General features: G+C 55.8%; 1 protein-coding gene across 1 annotated transcript; it reads right to left on the reverse strand.

Moving 5' to 3' along the window:
• Positions 1-14: 14 nt before the first annotated feature.
• Positions 15-14,610, reverse strand: PREPL (prolyl endopeptidase like). Its single transcript, XM_078872119.1, has 14 exons — positions 14,245-14,610; positions 11,733-11,870; positions 10,961-11,024; positions 10,180-10,440; positions 9,619-9,748; positions 9,275-9,494; positions 8,200-8,391; positions 7,326-7,571; positions 6,943-7,124; positions 6,106-6,322; positions 5,757-5,906; positions 4,058-4,193; positions 701-789; positions 15-241 (listed from the first exon to the last, which is right to left on the reverse strand). Exons 1-14 carry the CDS (start codon positions 14,359-14,361, stop codon positions 191-193), a joined length of 2,193 nt encoding a protein of 730 aa, XP_078728245.1. The 5' UTR covers positions 14,362-14,610; the 3' UTR covers positions 15-190.
• Between the last annotated feature and the right edge of the window lie 442 nt (positions 14,611-15,052).

A 15,052-nucleotide genomic window follows, 5' to 3' on the forward strand; every position in this document is an offset into this window, starting at 1 on the left:
GTGTTTCTGCGATGTTGGAAGTATTTCTGCGATGTTGGAAGTGTTTCTGCGATGTTGGCAGTGTTTCTGCGATGTTGGCAGTGCCACGCAGGCATGGTGGCGGTACTCTCTTGCATAACCTGTACCTTGTCCCACCATGCGTCGGCTGTGAGCGTTTTACGTTTCTGCTATCAAGGCGAGAGCTGGTTAATCAGTCGGGGAGTCCAAGGGCCTGCCACAGGAAGGTGTACTGTTGGGCAACCTGCAATGAAGACGGTGATTGGCTGAGTCAGTATTTTTAAAGGCCAAGCTAATGACTACGGTGCCGAACATTTGACTCGTGGGGACTGAACTGTTAGCAGACGAGTAAAACAAGTGCGGGTGTGTGACCATCTGTAGAAAATGGTGGTCGCACTGCAAAAACAGGTCACTGGACGAAACTAAAGCGCTAACTGCTTTAGGTGTGTGACGACGCTTCACTGCGCTTTAGGGGCGAGCCATCGTACGCGAGGTCAATACTGCGTGCGAGGTGGTCAGATGTGTGAACATCGATCAACATATTTGCACCCATGCACAAACACCGCACTGGATCGTGCGTGGCCATAGGTTAACTGGCCGGGTGTCGATCAGTGAAAATGCGCTTGTAACCGCCCTTAAAATCACTGTTTTGACGGTGCAGGGTAAGCGCGTATCGCCGTCGCTTGAGAAAACGCGTTCTCACCTCGCGCACGTGGCCGTCCAGGTCGTCTGGGCCGCAGTGGCCGCCCCCCTCGTGCACGCTGACCAGCAGCGGCGCCTCGGCGGCGGCCTCTGTGGAGTCACAAATCCACGTTTTACGGAGTCGTTACAACAACTATAAACAATGTTTTATTTTACCAGCTGTAAGACCCACCGAGCTATGTACTGGTTCTTTTTCAGAAGTGATCTGGCTATCGCGAATGACGGCTCGACAAAAAGTGGCTTTTCACCTGTAAATTGATAGCAGCAGCAGCCAAACACTTTAAACGCGCGTTTCGAAATGTGGAGGGAAAAACCGAAGGGCCCGGAGAAAAATCCACCCGACCACGGCAAGAACGTGCAAACTCAAAATATACGGGCATCGGGATTGAACCCACTAACCTCCTGCATACCAGGCGAGGTAGTGTTAACATCTCAACACCGTGCACAACCTGCCGCTCCCCTGGAGCGCAACGATGGACACCACCGTGCCAAACGACACGTGGCCAGAACCTGACGGTGACCCCGGCGTTCGCCGCTCAGGAAAGAGGCTCGTGGTTTGAATCCAGCAGCCGCCCTGATTAATACTGTACCAACGGTAAAACTAACTGTAAAAATAATACAAGTGTTTCCCGGTGCATGTTAGCGATCCCGTGACTTCATTCGCAAGAGTAGGCCATCGTGCACAGGCGTCACGGGCCAAAGTTGAAAAATGAGCCGCAAGTTACTTCAATTGTGATTCTACACAGCAGCATTCATCGGGCGGCCTCCTTCAAACCCTCCAAGACTGTGGAACACCCCCCCCAACCCGCCCAGCAGAGTGACTCCTCGAGTTGAGAGGGCGCCCTGCAAAAGCCTGATCACCCTGAGGCTGCTGATTAAATGGATGAAAAAAAAGTTACCTATTAAGTCCAAAGCGAGACCACTGATTTAAATAAAAGCTCCCAACAGTGGATCGTGCAGCGTCCTGATGGACACTAACAAGGGTTTCTATTTTAAATCGAGAACAGGCCGAGCAAAGAAGCCGTCGCTCTGTGGAAGGAAAACGAGAGACAGCTCCTTTCACCGTCATCTGTTCGCCGAGCGCTCCCAGCTACGACCGGGCTGACACGATTCCCGCCTGAACAGTCCCGCCTGCCCTACTGTCAATAAAACTGCACCACGACTTTGAATAACCCCATTCATCATGTAAAACCCACTCATCTTCATGTACGATTTAATAAACTTCTGTACAGCGCTTTGGGAAAGGCACCATAGATACATTTCGATAAGAAAATGAAATCGCGAGGTGATATGTAGAGGTTTTTTTTGTTGCTATATTCTCTAGAATTGAAAGAATATTCTGGCGAAATAATTACATTGGAAGGAGCACGCATTGAAAACTTTGAGCGATTTTAAATGAATCGTGGTCAGTCTTCGGTATTTGTTAGTCCCACCTCCTCAGTGTCACTATTCTTACTCATCAACGTTTTCCGGACTTCCGCCATTTCAGCTCACCTCAAACTTTATTTTGTTACCCGGAAAAACCCATGTGGCCAGTCGCCGAGCTAGTTGAGGTAACAACTGGCCCCGCAGCAGCCACTGACAGCAACAGAGCGATTGTTGGGGTCGACAGCAGCCCAGCCAGCAGCCAGCCAGGAGACTCGAGGCATCGATTATTGCTGACGTGGAATGCAGCGTGGAGCGAGGCATTTTTCAGTCCACTGCTCAAATCCCCGGCCTTGCCCCCAACGGAAATCCCACAAATGACCACAATCCGCGGCGAGAACAAGGGGAGGATTCTCCACTCGTTATCTGCACCCATTTCTGTCGCATTGTTTCTCAGATTGTCTCTTTCACTAGTACTTGTACACGCTTCACGAACCCGATCGGACGCAATCCGCACGACTCCTACTCCGCCCTGGCAACACACAATCGGATGCACGTGCAGCAAAAAAAATTCTGATCGATAATACGTGGTTAGACTTCATGCCCCATGGTGTAAAGTGCAGTCTCCGACCACTATTATCCACTATCTCTGATTATTATCAATTCTATCTCTCTTGGCGCCTCTCTGTGCTGTAATAAAGGGCCGTTGCCAGAAACATCGCCCGTTACCAATTTCCTTTTGCCTTTTGAAGCCGCACGGCGTTGTCGAGCGGCGTGTCGAATCTTCGTGAAATACTCGGGACCTCCGGAATAACGCACTGGAGTTTCAATAAGGGGAAACCAATCCCAAGCGTGATTTCATGGCCCACGCCATGCCGTTGAACCTCGGGCGGCCGTTATTCTGCAGCGAGTGAGGCCTTCCGGCTCTCTGTTTTAACACAGCGACTCCAGTCGCAATGCCCATGGCAAGACACGGGACATCGTCGCTCACCCTGCCAACACCAACAAGCCACGCATAAGGTAGGGGGGGGACCAGGCTCCTCCACCCATGGTGTCGAAACAGAAATTTGTTACAACTCTTTCCCGTTCTGGTGATGTACGTGCACGTCATCAGTTTTCCTTCCGATTCCGTTCCGATTCCGTACGTTCAAGTCGACGGAACGGAATCGATTTTGGACGGCATCGGCAGTAACAGGCCACGCGGGATGACGTGTGGCACAGTTTGGCGCTAGCTATCGTAGTAAAATGTCTTTAAAAACAGCGGCGATAGTACACCTTTGTAAATAAAACTTACGCTGAGCCACGAGCAACTCGCACACGTCTCGGAACGGGGAAAAAGTTAAAAGCTATTTTGCTTTGAGAAAATAATGGAATAGCTCGTACGCTAATAATCCACAACAAACATTGCAATGTTGTGGATTTGCTCTCCAACACACTGATGTGCTGAACAAGTAACGAATTGGCATGTTCTGTTCACGTGACAAACCTTACTAATTGGCTGTGTAGGGTGGTGGCGGGTTTAACGACACATTTATATTTACACGATCTAACCAAAAAAATAGATATTATGGATGAAATTGGTCGTGAAAGCCTACGTGTTAAACAGCACATACTTTACTTGCAAAACAACAACAGCTAAAGACGAACCCATCGCGTAAAGCAGAAGGCAAACGTGCCAAAATAAGCAGCATTCTCAGTCATCTACTGAGCTCGAATAATTTACTAAGAATCCACGAGGAGACCTTGAAACCCTCTCGGTAATCAGCCACGCGCCACCTGGTGGACAGGTAAGGGGGTGTGTGGAGCGTGGATGGATAGGTACAGTTTGGGGTTTCAGATTTAAAACAATTTAGGCATTTTTAAGGAAAAAGTTAAGATATTTTTTTCTGGCCGGTTCTTCGGATCGATTCACAGATGGCAGTGTGCTGCGCACCGTGATTTCCGAGCACCGTCTCCCCCCCCCCCCCCCCGTCGCGCTTCCGCCAAACCTCACCGGCGCCGGCGAGGGGCGGCCGCGACGCACGGTGCTCGGCCATCGCCTGGCGCAGACGCGAGACGTAGCGCAGCACCCCGGCCGCCGGCACCAGGCGGTCCCCAAGCGAGCAGCTGATGTACATGGCCGGGTACGCCTGTGCAAGCGGGGCACCACGGCGCACACACAGGCAGGGCACGGCGCACACACAGGCAAAGATCCCCCTACCCCGTGTTGACTTTTAACAGGCTGCTGGGGCAAGTGCTGTTGGGGTTTGGTGGGCAGCACCACGCCCGGCTGCCTTTGTCTGCCCAGGTAAGATATTTACTACACATCGCTCTACACCAGGTACTCATTTAAGGCCCAGAATCGGTTCAGATAATCGTCGCGGGTGTTGGCCATGAGCAGGAATCAACTCGGGTCATCGGGTTCGTAATGCAGTGCGTGAACCGCTACACGACCGGTGCCCACACGCACGCACATGCAGCTCCCAGCTGCTCCACGCTCACTTAAGTCGCTGGTAATGTGTTGCTAAAGCGACACTCTCACTTGGACTCTTTGGATTCGTGTAAAAAAAAGGTGATTCAAGAGCAACATTCCACACCTGAGCAGTGTTAAAAAAAATATCGTTGCGTACAAACTGGGGGAGCGGTGGCCCGGTGGTGAGCACGCCGTGCTACGGTACCGGCGACGCGAGTTTGAGTCTCGGTCACGCCCCAGCCTTCACCAACCCGCACCGACCAGCGTGGTGAAGTTTGGTCAAGAACCACCGTGACCAGCACGGCGTGGGGGAGACCTTGAACCAGCCGTGGTGGATTGGCCAAGATCTGTGAATCATTATTAGAAACCCTTGCAGTGACAGAAGCACAGCATTAACCCAAAACCCAATTAGTGCATAAGAAAGGGATTTTGGGTTAGACTGTGTCAATATAAATGTGTCGTTAAACCCAACACCACCCAAAACAGCCAATTAGTAAGGTTTTGCACGTAAACAAAACGTGTAAATTAGTTACTACTTCAGCACACTGGTGCGTTGGAGATTAAACCCACAACATTTACAATTCAAGTACTCTGACATTTCGCTAGTGATTACAACCAGCCTCATCAGGCGATTAGCCAGAATTATGAAGTCTTCCTGTTTCACCACGCTGGTCGGTTTAGGTCTTAAATAGAGTAATGGTGATGTCATCACGGTGATGTCATCACGGTGATGTCATCACGGTGATGTCATCACGGTGATGTCATCACGGTGATGTCATCACGGTGATGTCATCACGGTGATGTCATCACGGTGATGTCATCACGGTGATGTCATCACGGTGATGTCATCACGGTGATGTCATCACGGTGATGTCATCACGGTGATGTCATCACGGTGATGTCATCACGGTGATGTCATCACGGTGATGTCATCACGGTGATGTCATCACGGTGATGTCATCACGGTGATGTCATCACGGTGATGTCATCACGGTGAGCCCATGAGGTGCGAAGACCAGCTAAGATGCTCACGGCGACGGATGAATGTCCAAGTGGTAGGCCGCAAGTAGGCCGTTATTAACAAAGTCGCGTGTTCCCCAGCGCTGGCCCAGACTACGTTGGCGCCATAACCTGTCTCGGGCTTGGCGAATCCGAACGAGGCTCGCGCTCGTGAGATGGAGTGACCCCCCCCTCCCCCCCGTCGCACCCGGCATCCCATCACTCTCTGCCGCGCGGGCACCTGCGGCCGCACGTTGGTGTAGGGGCAGTAGCTGCCGATGTGGCGGAGGGCGGCGGCGTCGCTCAGCGGGTCGCCCCACTCGCCCCGCTCCTGCGGCGTGAGGGGCAGCTCCGGGCGGCGCATCGTACCCAGCACGTCCAGGAAGGGAGCCTGCGGAGGGCACGCGGAGAACGTGCGCGAGATCGTCGGGAGCCGCTGTTCTACCGAGGTCGTCGTTTCACCCACAATAAAACCCACCGCGCTCACAACTCCACGCGGAGAAGGATTCGGTCAATTTCCGCACCGCGAGTACGAACGGGGCCCCCCGCGGCTAAACGCAGCTCGGCGCTGCGGTGCGGTGCAGGCCGACCTGCAGGACGACGGCGCGCACCAGGCCGGGAGACTCGTTGCACAGAGCGCCGGCCAGCACGGCGCCGGCGCTGGAGGCGGCGAGGGCGGTGAGGCCCGGGCGGGAGAGTCCTCGAGCGTGGAGCTCCGCCAGGCACGAGCGCAGGTCGTGCAGGCCGGCGCGCTTCTGCGCCCCGCGTCCCGCCGCGTGCCACCAGCGGCCGCGCTCGCCACCGCCCCTGCGCGCCGCACGGTCGAAGCCGCTCACTCTCTCTCGCGCTCTCTCTCACAGCGGCATCCTCCAAACCAGTGCTTGGCGACCAGGGCGCCGCAGTATTTTCGGAAACATAAGAACCTCACTGTCCACAAGCTAGGACGAATGAACTCGCCACGCAGTTCAGCGGCTGCTCCACCCCCCCGCTCCCCGCCCATCCCCTCTCCATTGGTTGCACACGCAGGCACGGCAGTAGCAGCAGCAGCAGGTGACCCCGCAGCCGCCACCCCCGGCCCTCCCTCGACTCCCTCGGTCGGCGCACGACGGCGCAGTTGGGTGCCGCGGAGATGGAGCCGGCTCCAAATTGCTGAGCGCCGCCGAGTGACGGAGGCCGAGAAGCACTGCTCTCAATGGCACCGGCGACCGTGCAGCGGCGGGTCGACAGAGGGCTGGTTCAGGACACGCGCCACCGACGCTCGCCACGGCCACCGACGCTCGCCACAGCCGGGAATCCAATTGTGGGGGGGGTCCGTTACTTGCCACCGCACGATTGCGGCGTTGTTCTTTTTTATCTCTACAACAAAATGCGAGCCCGACGTACCACGAGCGGTGCAGAGTAGGGTGGGGTGGTGGGGGAGGCCTCACCGCACGTGGCAGAACGCGAGCACCCAGCCGGCGTCGGCCAGCACGCGCAGCTCGGGCCTGAAGCCCATGGCCACGTCCACGCCGTACGCGCCGTAAACGTGCGCCAGCAGCGGTCGCCCGCAGAGGTCGCCGCCGGGGGGGTCGCGCGAGTGCAGCACGGTCAGCGGCACCGCCGTCCCGTCCTGCGGTACGAGCGGAACGACGGCGCCACCGAGTCACGGCGCGTTCCCGTGAGCCGCACGAGTCGGATGAATTTCGCGTCTCAAAGTGAACCGGATCGCCCACGAGCATTCTGGCCGAGCGGAAATATACATTCCGCGCGATGTCCCTCGTTAAAATTCCCTGAAGCCTCCCGTCGGCCGGGGCTCTCTCCCGAGCGGCACCTGGCTGACGGCGTGTAGCCTGCGGACGGAGTAACCGTCCCGCTCGACGCTCCGCGCGGCGTCCCGTTTCGCCGTCGCGTCCCCCCCGGGGTCCCCGTCTCCCGCGTCCCCCCGGACTCGTCCGCTCGCCACGTCCAGCACGCGGCGCTCGCCCGGGAGGACGGGAGACGAGAGGCGGAACCCAAACTCCTCCGGCCCCCACTCTGCGCTCGCGTCCGGCTCCAGGACGCAGGCCCACGGGGCCAACTGCTCCTCGCGCACACGCACGGAGACATCGCAACGGCGCGGCAAGGAGCGCAGACATTGAAGGGTTACAGCGACCGGCGTGGCTGAGTACGGAGTACGGTCAAACAAGGACCCCATAATCGATGCGGGGAGGACTTCATCCAGCAGTGGATTGACAAACGCCGGTGAGGTTAACCCCGACCGTTACATTACAAGAACACCTCCACATTCCTTGGGTGGGAGTGGCACCAGAATTTGGGCTATGGTTTGCGATGGGAATTCAGTCAATAACACACTTTGGAGTTAGGTGACCCAAAGATCAGTTATGAGCCCCTACCGCTGGCTGTGAATCTGCGTGGGAGGGTATTTGGTGGTTCTCTCACGATTTCATTTTGTGGTTCAATGATGTGAGATCAGCAGTGGCGGCGGTGGTGGTGGCGGCAGTGGTGGCGGCGGTGGTGGCGGTGGTGGTGGCGGCGGTGGTGACGGCGGTGGTGGTGGCGGCAGTGGTGGCGGTGGTAGTAGTGGCGGTGGCAGTGGTGGAAGTGGTGGCTGCGGTGGTGGTGGCAGTGGTGGGGACGACCGGTCCGTCGCGCCCACGTCATAGCGAGCGAGCGATCGCTCGGTGCAGGAGGAGCGCCGCATCCACCTGCATGGTGGCGGCGCGGTCCGGACGATCGTACGGAACCACGGACAGCGCCAGAGCGCCGCGCTCCGTCGTCAGCGACGCGACGAGGCACGAGTCGAGGAAGTCGACGTCGAGCAGCCGCGAGCCCCGCGGGGGGCGCCACAGCGGCCGCCAGCCCTCCCGGCCCGGGGCCGACTCGCTCGCCCGCAGCACCTGGCCCGCACGCACCCACGCAGCGCGACCTCTGACACGTGCCGTACGAGTGGACGTTGAACTTCTTTCGCACCGTATATAGCCAACCGTGCTAATCGGAAGTGCGGGAGTACTAGACCCGATGTAAAATTGCTTTGCTTTATTTTTACGATTTAAAAAATAAATGTCTCCACCGTATTATCTGCGACTCATTTTTGTGTGGGAGAATGGCCCGCGGAAGTGGACATCACAGTGCTGCCTCTGAGGACCCTTCTCCAAGTGACACTCTGGCACACACGCACGGTAGAGGGCAGCACTTTCCCACTCGCTCTGCACATCAAAGCGAGGTTCGGTCACGTGACAGTAGTCAAACCGATCTTTTCATTCTGAAAGCCAGAATTCAGCCAAGTTAAGTTCAGAACGAATTTAATGTCGTGGATTTTCCTCTGCAGCCATCAACTCACATCACTACCCGGTTTAATCACAAGTCTATCTGTGTTTGTTTATGGGTCTCTCTGTGTGTCTATGGGTCGCTGTTAGTCTATGTGTCTCTGTGTGGGTCTATGGGTCTCTGTGTGGGTCTATGGGTCTCTGTGCGGGTCTATGGGAATCTGTGTGAGTCTATGGGTCTCTGTGTGAGTCTATGGGTCTCTGTGTGAGTCTATGGGTCTCTGTGTGAGTCTTAGGTCTCTGTGTGAGTCTATGGGTCTCTGTGTGAGTCTATGGGTCTCTGTGTGAGTCTATGCGTCTCTGAGCGAGTCAGAAGTGACAGGGCTGAGACCATCACCCGCGACATTTGAGAACCTGGTTTAATTCGCAGGCAGCTAACGAAACCCGGACTCTAGCCCACGACCTCAACGGTGCCGACTCGGCTCTCCGACCACTCGGCCACCGCCGCTCCCACCTGGTACTCGTCGCTCTCCGCCAGCGCCGCCAGCACGTGGAGGCGCCCCCCCGCTCGCTCCACGTAGTACGTGAGCCTCGGCGCCCGCTGCTGCACGACGCGCGGGGGACACAGCGGCGCCGCCGTGTCCAGCAGCAGCACCTCGGAGCTGTGGCCTCGCCAGCTGCGGTTCACCGTCACGAACCGGCCGTCGCGCGTGCGCGCCAGCTCCATGAAGCAGCTGCGCGACACGGGCGGCGCCGAGGGTCACGCGGCGCCGGCGGACGAGGGACGAGGGGGTGGGTGGGGGGGTCACGGGGTCAGATCCGGGGTGCGCCGGGTGGCGGCGTGGGCGGCGGGGTCACCTCTCGTCGTGCTCCTGGAATAGCCGGCGCGTCACGGCGCCGGCGTCTCCCAGCTGCAGCGCGCACACCGCCCGGGGGATCAGCTCCTCCGCCGCCTCCGTGTAGTAGAGCACCGAGTCGGTGGCCCACTCTGACGCACAGAGGGAGGCACTGCGTCAGCGCTCACGGTGGCGGCGACGCCGGCCATGTCTGTGTACGTCCCGGGTGGAGGAAGCGGCGATTCTCGTGCGTCAGTGCGCTTGGTGTGTGTCCGCGCGCGTTCGTGCGTTTGTGGAAGTGCGTGCACGTCTGTGTGCCGTGCCAGCTGTCACAGGTGCTCGCCAACGGCACTGTCTGTTAAAGGCTACACGGGGAATGTTTATCTTTGCGTTTGCGTCAGCGTGCGTACCCGTGTCCAAGCTCAAGGCCTAACATTCTTCCTCTGCCGATGACTCACCACCTCTTTGCCCCTTAAACAACAAACACGGCCACTCGCGACCACGCGGGCCACGTTTCGACCCCGCCACACAAATCCCCGTCGCATCCCGGACGCTTCCCCCGTGCTCGGGACGAGCGGCGCACCGACGGCCGTGACGCTTGGCAGGCAGCACAGGAGGGCAGCGCCGGGCGAGCGGCGGCGGCCGGCAAAGCCGGGCCCCGGCAGCGCCAGCACGAGGCACGCGAGCGCGGCGCTGCCGCTGCCGCAGAAGACGGTGAGGGCGAGGAGCGAGCGTCCGGGGGAGAGGCGGAGGCCTCGGAGCCGAGCGTCGCGCGACGTCGCGCCTGGCGGGGTGCGGTGCAGATCGACGAGGAACTCCTCCGGCCCGGCCCCCACGCGCGACGCTGCCGCACGACACGACGATATCGTTACTTGATGCTGCTGCTGTTGCTGCTGTTGCTGCTGCGCCTTTATACAGAAAAGCCTTACAAGCCTCTCGTTCTTAGGAGGGTCATGCCAAGCCTTCACAGGGGGAGGGGGGGGGCGGCGATGTTGCCAATGCATTATTTCGATCGAGTATTTTCCAGTTGTTTCTCAGCAGTGGGATGTTTGCCAACACCGATTACATTTTGCAGGGTTGTTTTGTTTTGATTGAGCTATGGGAGGAAATGGAGAAAGCAGGAGGACATCCACGCAGAACAGCGGAGAACATACAAACGCAACACACTGAGAGGCGCCTTAGTCGGGAATCAACCCAGGAACTTCCAGCTGTGAGGCACAAGCGTTACCACTGTGCCACCCCCCACACCGCCATGGAGAGGTGTCGATTACGAACGAACAAAACGGAAGAAAACGCCCCCGAGTCGTTTCACCGCTAAACTCGGCGCTGCCGTTGTGACTGCGTGCGGGCTGCGTGGTGGTCACCTGCTTGGAGCGCTCGTCGGTAGACGCGGCCCTGCACCTCGTAGTAGACGTGGTCGCCCACCACCTGCACAGTTGAGACTTTCATTTGGACAGAGATGCGAGCAGCGACGCGCGCGAATCGTCTGCTTCGGAAAAAAACGTGAGCCGATCGTGGCTTTCCATCGTCACCATCGTCGTCAACATCGTCGTTACCGTAGTCATCACCGTCGTCACCGTCATCACCATGGTCGTCACCGTCGTCGTCACCGTCGTCGTCACCATTGTCATCACTGTCATTACCATTGTCGTCACCATCGTCACCGTCGTCGTCACCATCGTCGTCACCATTGTCATCACCAGTCATATTTATTTATAATGCACAACTCCCAACACACGTCTCAATGCAGAACCTGGCAAACATCTTCATGCAGCACTGTGTATATAGTGCAAAATAATGTGCGCTCACTAATCGCAAGTTGCCTTTGTCATATTGCAACTGTCTCCTCTACAGCCTCTCCACATCCCTCACCTCCCCACATCCCTTACCTCCACACATCCCTCACCTCCCCGCATCCCTCACCTCCCCACATCCCTCACCTCCCCGCATCCCTCACCTCCACACATACCTCGTACTTCCCACCCGCACTCATAAGTGAGATCCCAGCGCTCCGATCCCTTCCCTGGCTCCAAATGCAATCTGGGATCGGCAGCGTCTCGGGATGCGGTCGCATCGAGACGCCGCGTTGCGTCACCGCGCTCCGAGTTGCGTCGCGATCGATCGAGGCACTCTCACCGTCGCGTCGTCGTGCTCGGTAGTGAACCGTGCGTAGGCGTCCTGCAGCTTCTGCCGGATCCTGTGGCTCCTGCTCCGGTCCCTGTCGAACGCTCGCTTGCAGTTCCGCGCCTCGCTCTCGAGCAGAGCGGCGTACTCCTGCTGCCACGTGTGCGCGGCACGAAACGCCCGCGAGTCACATTTGCCCGCACCGCGTGTTCACGTGACCCATTCAGAGGCGGCCGCGTGGCTCGGAGGTCAAAGACGGTGAGCCGGACCACTGAGATTCTGGGGTTTCAGCCGCCTGTGGTTAAATCATATTCTCAAGCGCAGAGTGCTGATGCTCTCCGTCCGTTCACCAATGACTGCACAAAACACCCATTACGTAATATATTAATCTGAGTTTAATTATGTTACAATTAAATATCGGTTTGGCTGCCATATAACGAACATTACTCCGTAGCAGGGCGAATGAGAAAGTGCTGCCCTCTATCGTGTGGAAACAAAGTGTCAATTGAAAAGATCTCAGAGGTCGTTCTGCAATATCCACTTCCGAGAACTGTTCTTCAACACGCAAGGTCACAGTAATCTCCGAGAGATCCAAATGAAAACTTCCGTCTCATGATGTGACACCAAAAGGACGTAATTTCATACACAAAACTAACATCATTGGCTCATGGATGAGAGAATAATTTGATTGTGTCGGACAAAGTAAAAGTGTACAGTAATGCATGGATGTGCGGTCAGGGGAGGCAGGGGAGGCAGAGCCTCACCTGTCATATTCCAATGAAAATAGCTGTTACGAAAAGTAAAAAAAAGAATAATCAAACTAAATAAATATTTAGATTTTTCCACTGATCTGTTATAAATGTCATTTCTGTACGATTCCAATCATTTTTATAGTCAAAATCGCCAATGCGGAGCTCCGCTGCAAACACAGGAAGAGACGAGAGGTGAGGCAGCGACGAGCTCTGCCTCCCCTCTGATTGAGCGACTCCTCAGTAACTGGATGGAGCGCGGGCAATAAGCGCGTGCCTGTTACTATCTCAGTATGTCACTAATGCAATGTTTGTAGACCCCTTCATTTCATGTCCTCGGCTTCCATACTCCAGGTAACTTATTTCACTATGTGTATAAAGATATTTAGTCCTGCTGGTTTCTGGAATGAAAAAGCACCAGGGGAGGCAGCCATCACATATGCCTCACTGAGTCGGGCGTGTCTAACATGCCCCCCCCAGTGAGGCCACGCCCCCTCTGTGAGGCCACGCCCCCTCCGTGAGACCACGCCTCCTCAGTGTGTGAATCTGGCTCTGACACGAGCCAGTTCCTCCCCAGCCATTGACCTCACCGCACGTCACTGCAGTAATGTCATACTTTTTACGACAATTGGATGAACATAACCAGAAGGCCAACATAGCATTAACCCACTCATCTAAAAATGCGGTCGCAAACTTTGTTTTATCAACCACGAATATAAATTTGTGCCACAAGTGGACAGCAGTCCAATGGTCACCACTTCTCCGTGGCTGGTTCGCTCGTTGGTGAGATGTTAACTGCCTCGCCTGGTGTACAGGAGGTCGTGGGTTCGATCCTGACGCCTACTGTATATTTTGAGTTTGCATGTTCTCCCCCGTGGTCGCGTGGATTTTTCTCCCGGCCCTCCGGTTTTCCCCCTCTACATTTAAAATCAACATGACTTTAGAGTATTTGTCTGCTCTAAATTTCCACGTGATAAGCCACTTCGTTGAGCTATCATTTGTATTGACAGGTCGCTTCTGAAAAAAGAGCTGAAATAGCTGTGGGCCTTACCTGGTAAAATGTAATGAAACGTGTTTATATCATGGGACATTTATTGGCAGTATCAAAATGTAAGAATTGGTTTGACCCTTTCTGGCAATAAAACAGGTGTTAAGATACTTTTTTATTATTTCGGTAAAGTCACACAAGGACTTGTTGTTTCAGCAGCCTGTTTCTCACTCCCACCTGAAGATGGTTGCTTGTGTGGCGATCGAAACGTCGTGATCTATTATTATTTTTCTACCTACGTGACTTTATCGAAAGAACCAAAGAGTATGGATCCCTGCAGTCACGAAAGCTTCAAATCAAGGTGTTAAAATGTTTAAACACCAAACAGAAACATTTTGCAAGCAATCCTGTCTGCATTAATACGCATTGCATATATTGCCGGAGCATGTTTGTTGTTTGCATTCTAGATTTGAAGCTTTCGTGACTGCAAGGATGCATACTCTTAGATTTTTTTTCTTCGGTGACTTTACCGAAAAAAACCTAAGAGTATGTTGTTTGCATGTTCACCACAAGTACGTGTAGTTAATGCAGACATGATTCAGTACAAAACGGTTGCTGTTTGGTGCTTTAACATCGTAACACCTGTTTAATTGCCAGAAAAGGTTAAAACCAACTATTATCTTGAAAAAAACAAGTTTAGAGTCCTTCCTCCCCATTTGTCGCTCCGTCGCATTGTCAAAGCGTTTCTCTCCCATCGCCCTCGGCGCACCGCGTCCACTTCCCGAACGTTTACCGGCGAATCGCCGCCGCGACCGGCGGCAGCGGAGAGCGCGCGGCCCACGAAGCCGCCGAGTCGGAGGCGAAGTGCGGGGAACGTGGCCCGGGCGACGTGCAGGGGCACCATGGCGCCCCCGCTGCTGCCACCGCACAGAGTCGCTTCTGTACCGAGTCGCGTGTCTTTGTGTGTTTTGCGGCGATGTTCTTCGATTTAGCCAGGCGGGCGGAGGCGAGGTTCGCGAATCGAGGCGGGAGCGCTCCCCGGTTGCCGCGGGCACGCGGACGGTCGGGTGATGCTGCAAGCAGCGGCTGGAGCGGAAGGGCGAGGACTTAACGATTCCGCCGATGGGACTAAGGCGCAAGCTATTGACGTAGATTGTACGTTTTTAATTATTATTTAGGTGTTTGATTCACTTCGTGGTTACTAGTTGGTAACGCCTATGGCCACAATGATCATGATTATGGTCACGCCGGTGACATCGGTGCTGTCGGTTGAACACGCTTCTTCGCGGGGGGGCGTTGGCGAGTGCGGTGTTCACGACGTTCGTTAAAGATGCCAACAGCGCCCCCGCACCCTGCAAGACTGGATAACGAAGGCGTGCGGGCAAGGGGAGGTGGGACGTTATGGACTTTGTGGATCGTTCAAGCCCGCGCACCTCCAGCCTCAAGCCCGTCCACGCTGGACCAACACGTGCCGGAAGCGCCGCGTGCGCGCCGCCATGTTGACCGGCGCGGGGCATCACGGGTAACGCGCAATGTTGTTGTCGTCGTGCAGCTGGCTGGAGGAAGTCGGAACTAAAATAAAATGGGCTCCGGAA

This window comes from Lampetra fluviatilis, chromosome 33, assembly GCF_964198595.1.
Source record: "Lampetra fluviatilis chromosome 33, kcLamFluv1.1, whole genome shotgun sequence".
Taxonomy (NCBI): Eukaryota; Metazoa; Chordata; class Hyperoartia; order Petromyzontiformes; family Petromyzontidae; genus Lampetra; species Lampetra fluviatilis.

What these genes read in the sequence shown, in the direction of transcription:
- PREPL (XM_078872119.1), bottom strand. Translation starts at nt 14,361, where the DNA reads ATGGTGCCCCTGCACGTCGCCCGGGCCACGTTCCCCGCACTTCGCCTC. An exon ending in GGCTACACGCCGTCAGCCAG is followed by an intron (nt 7,125 to 7,325) that starts GTGCCGCTCGGG and finishes CTCGTACCGCAG; the next exon opens with GACGGGACGGCGGTGCCGCT. An exon ending in TGCGCGCCGTCGTCCTGCAG is followed by an intron (nt 5,907 to 6,105) that starts GTCGGCCTGCAC and finishes TGCCCTCCGCAG; the next exon opens with GCTCCCTTCCTGGACGTGCT.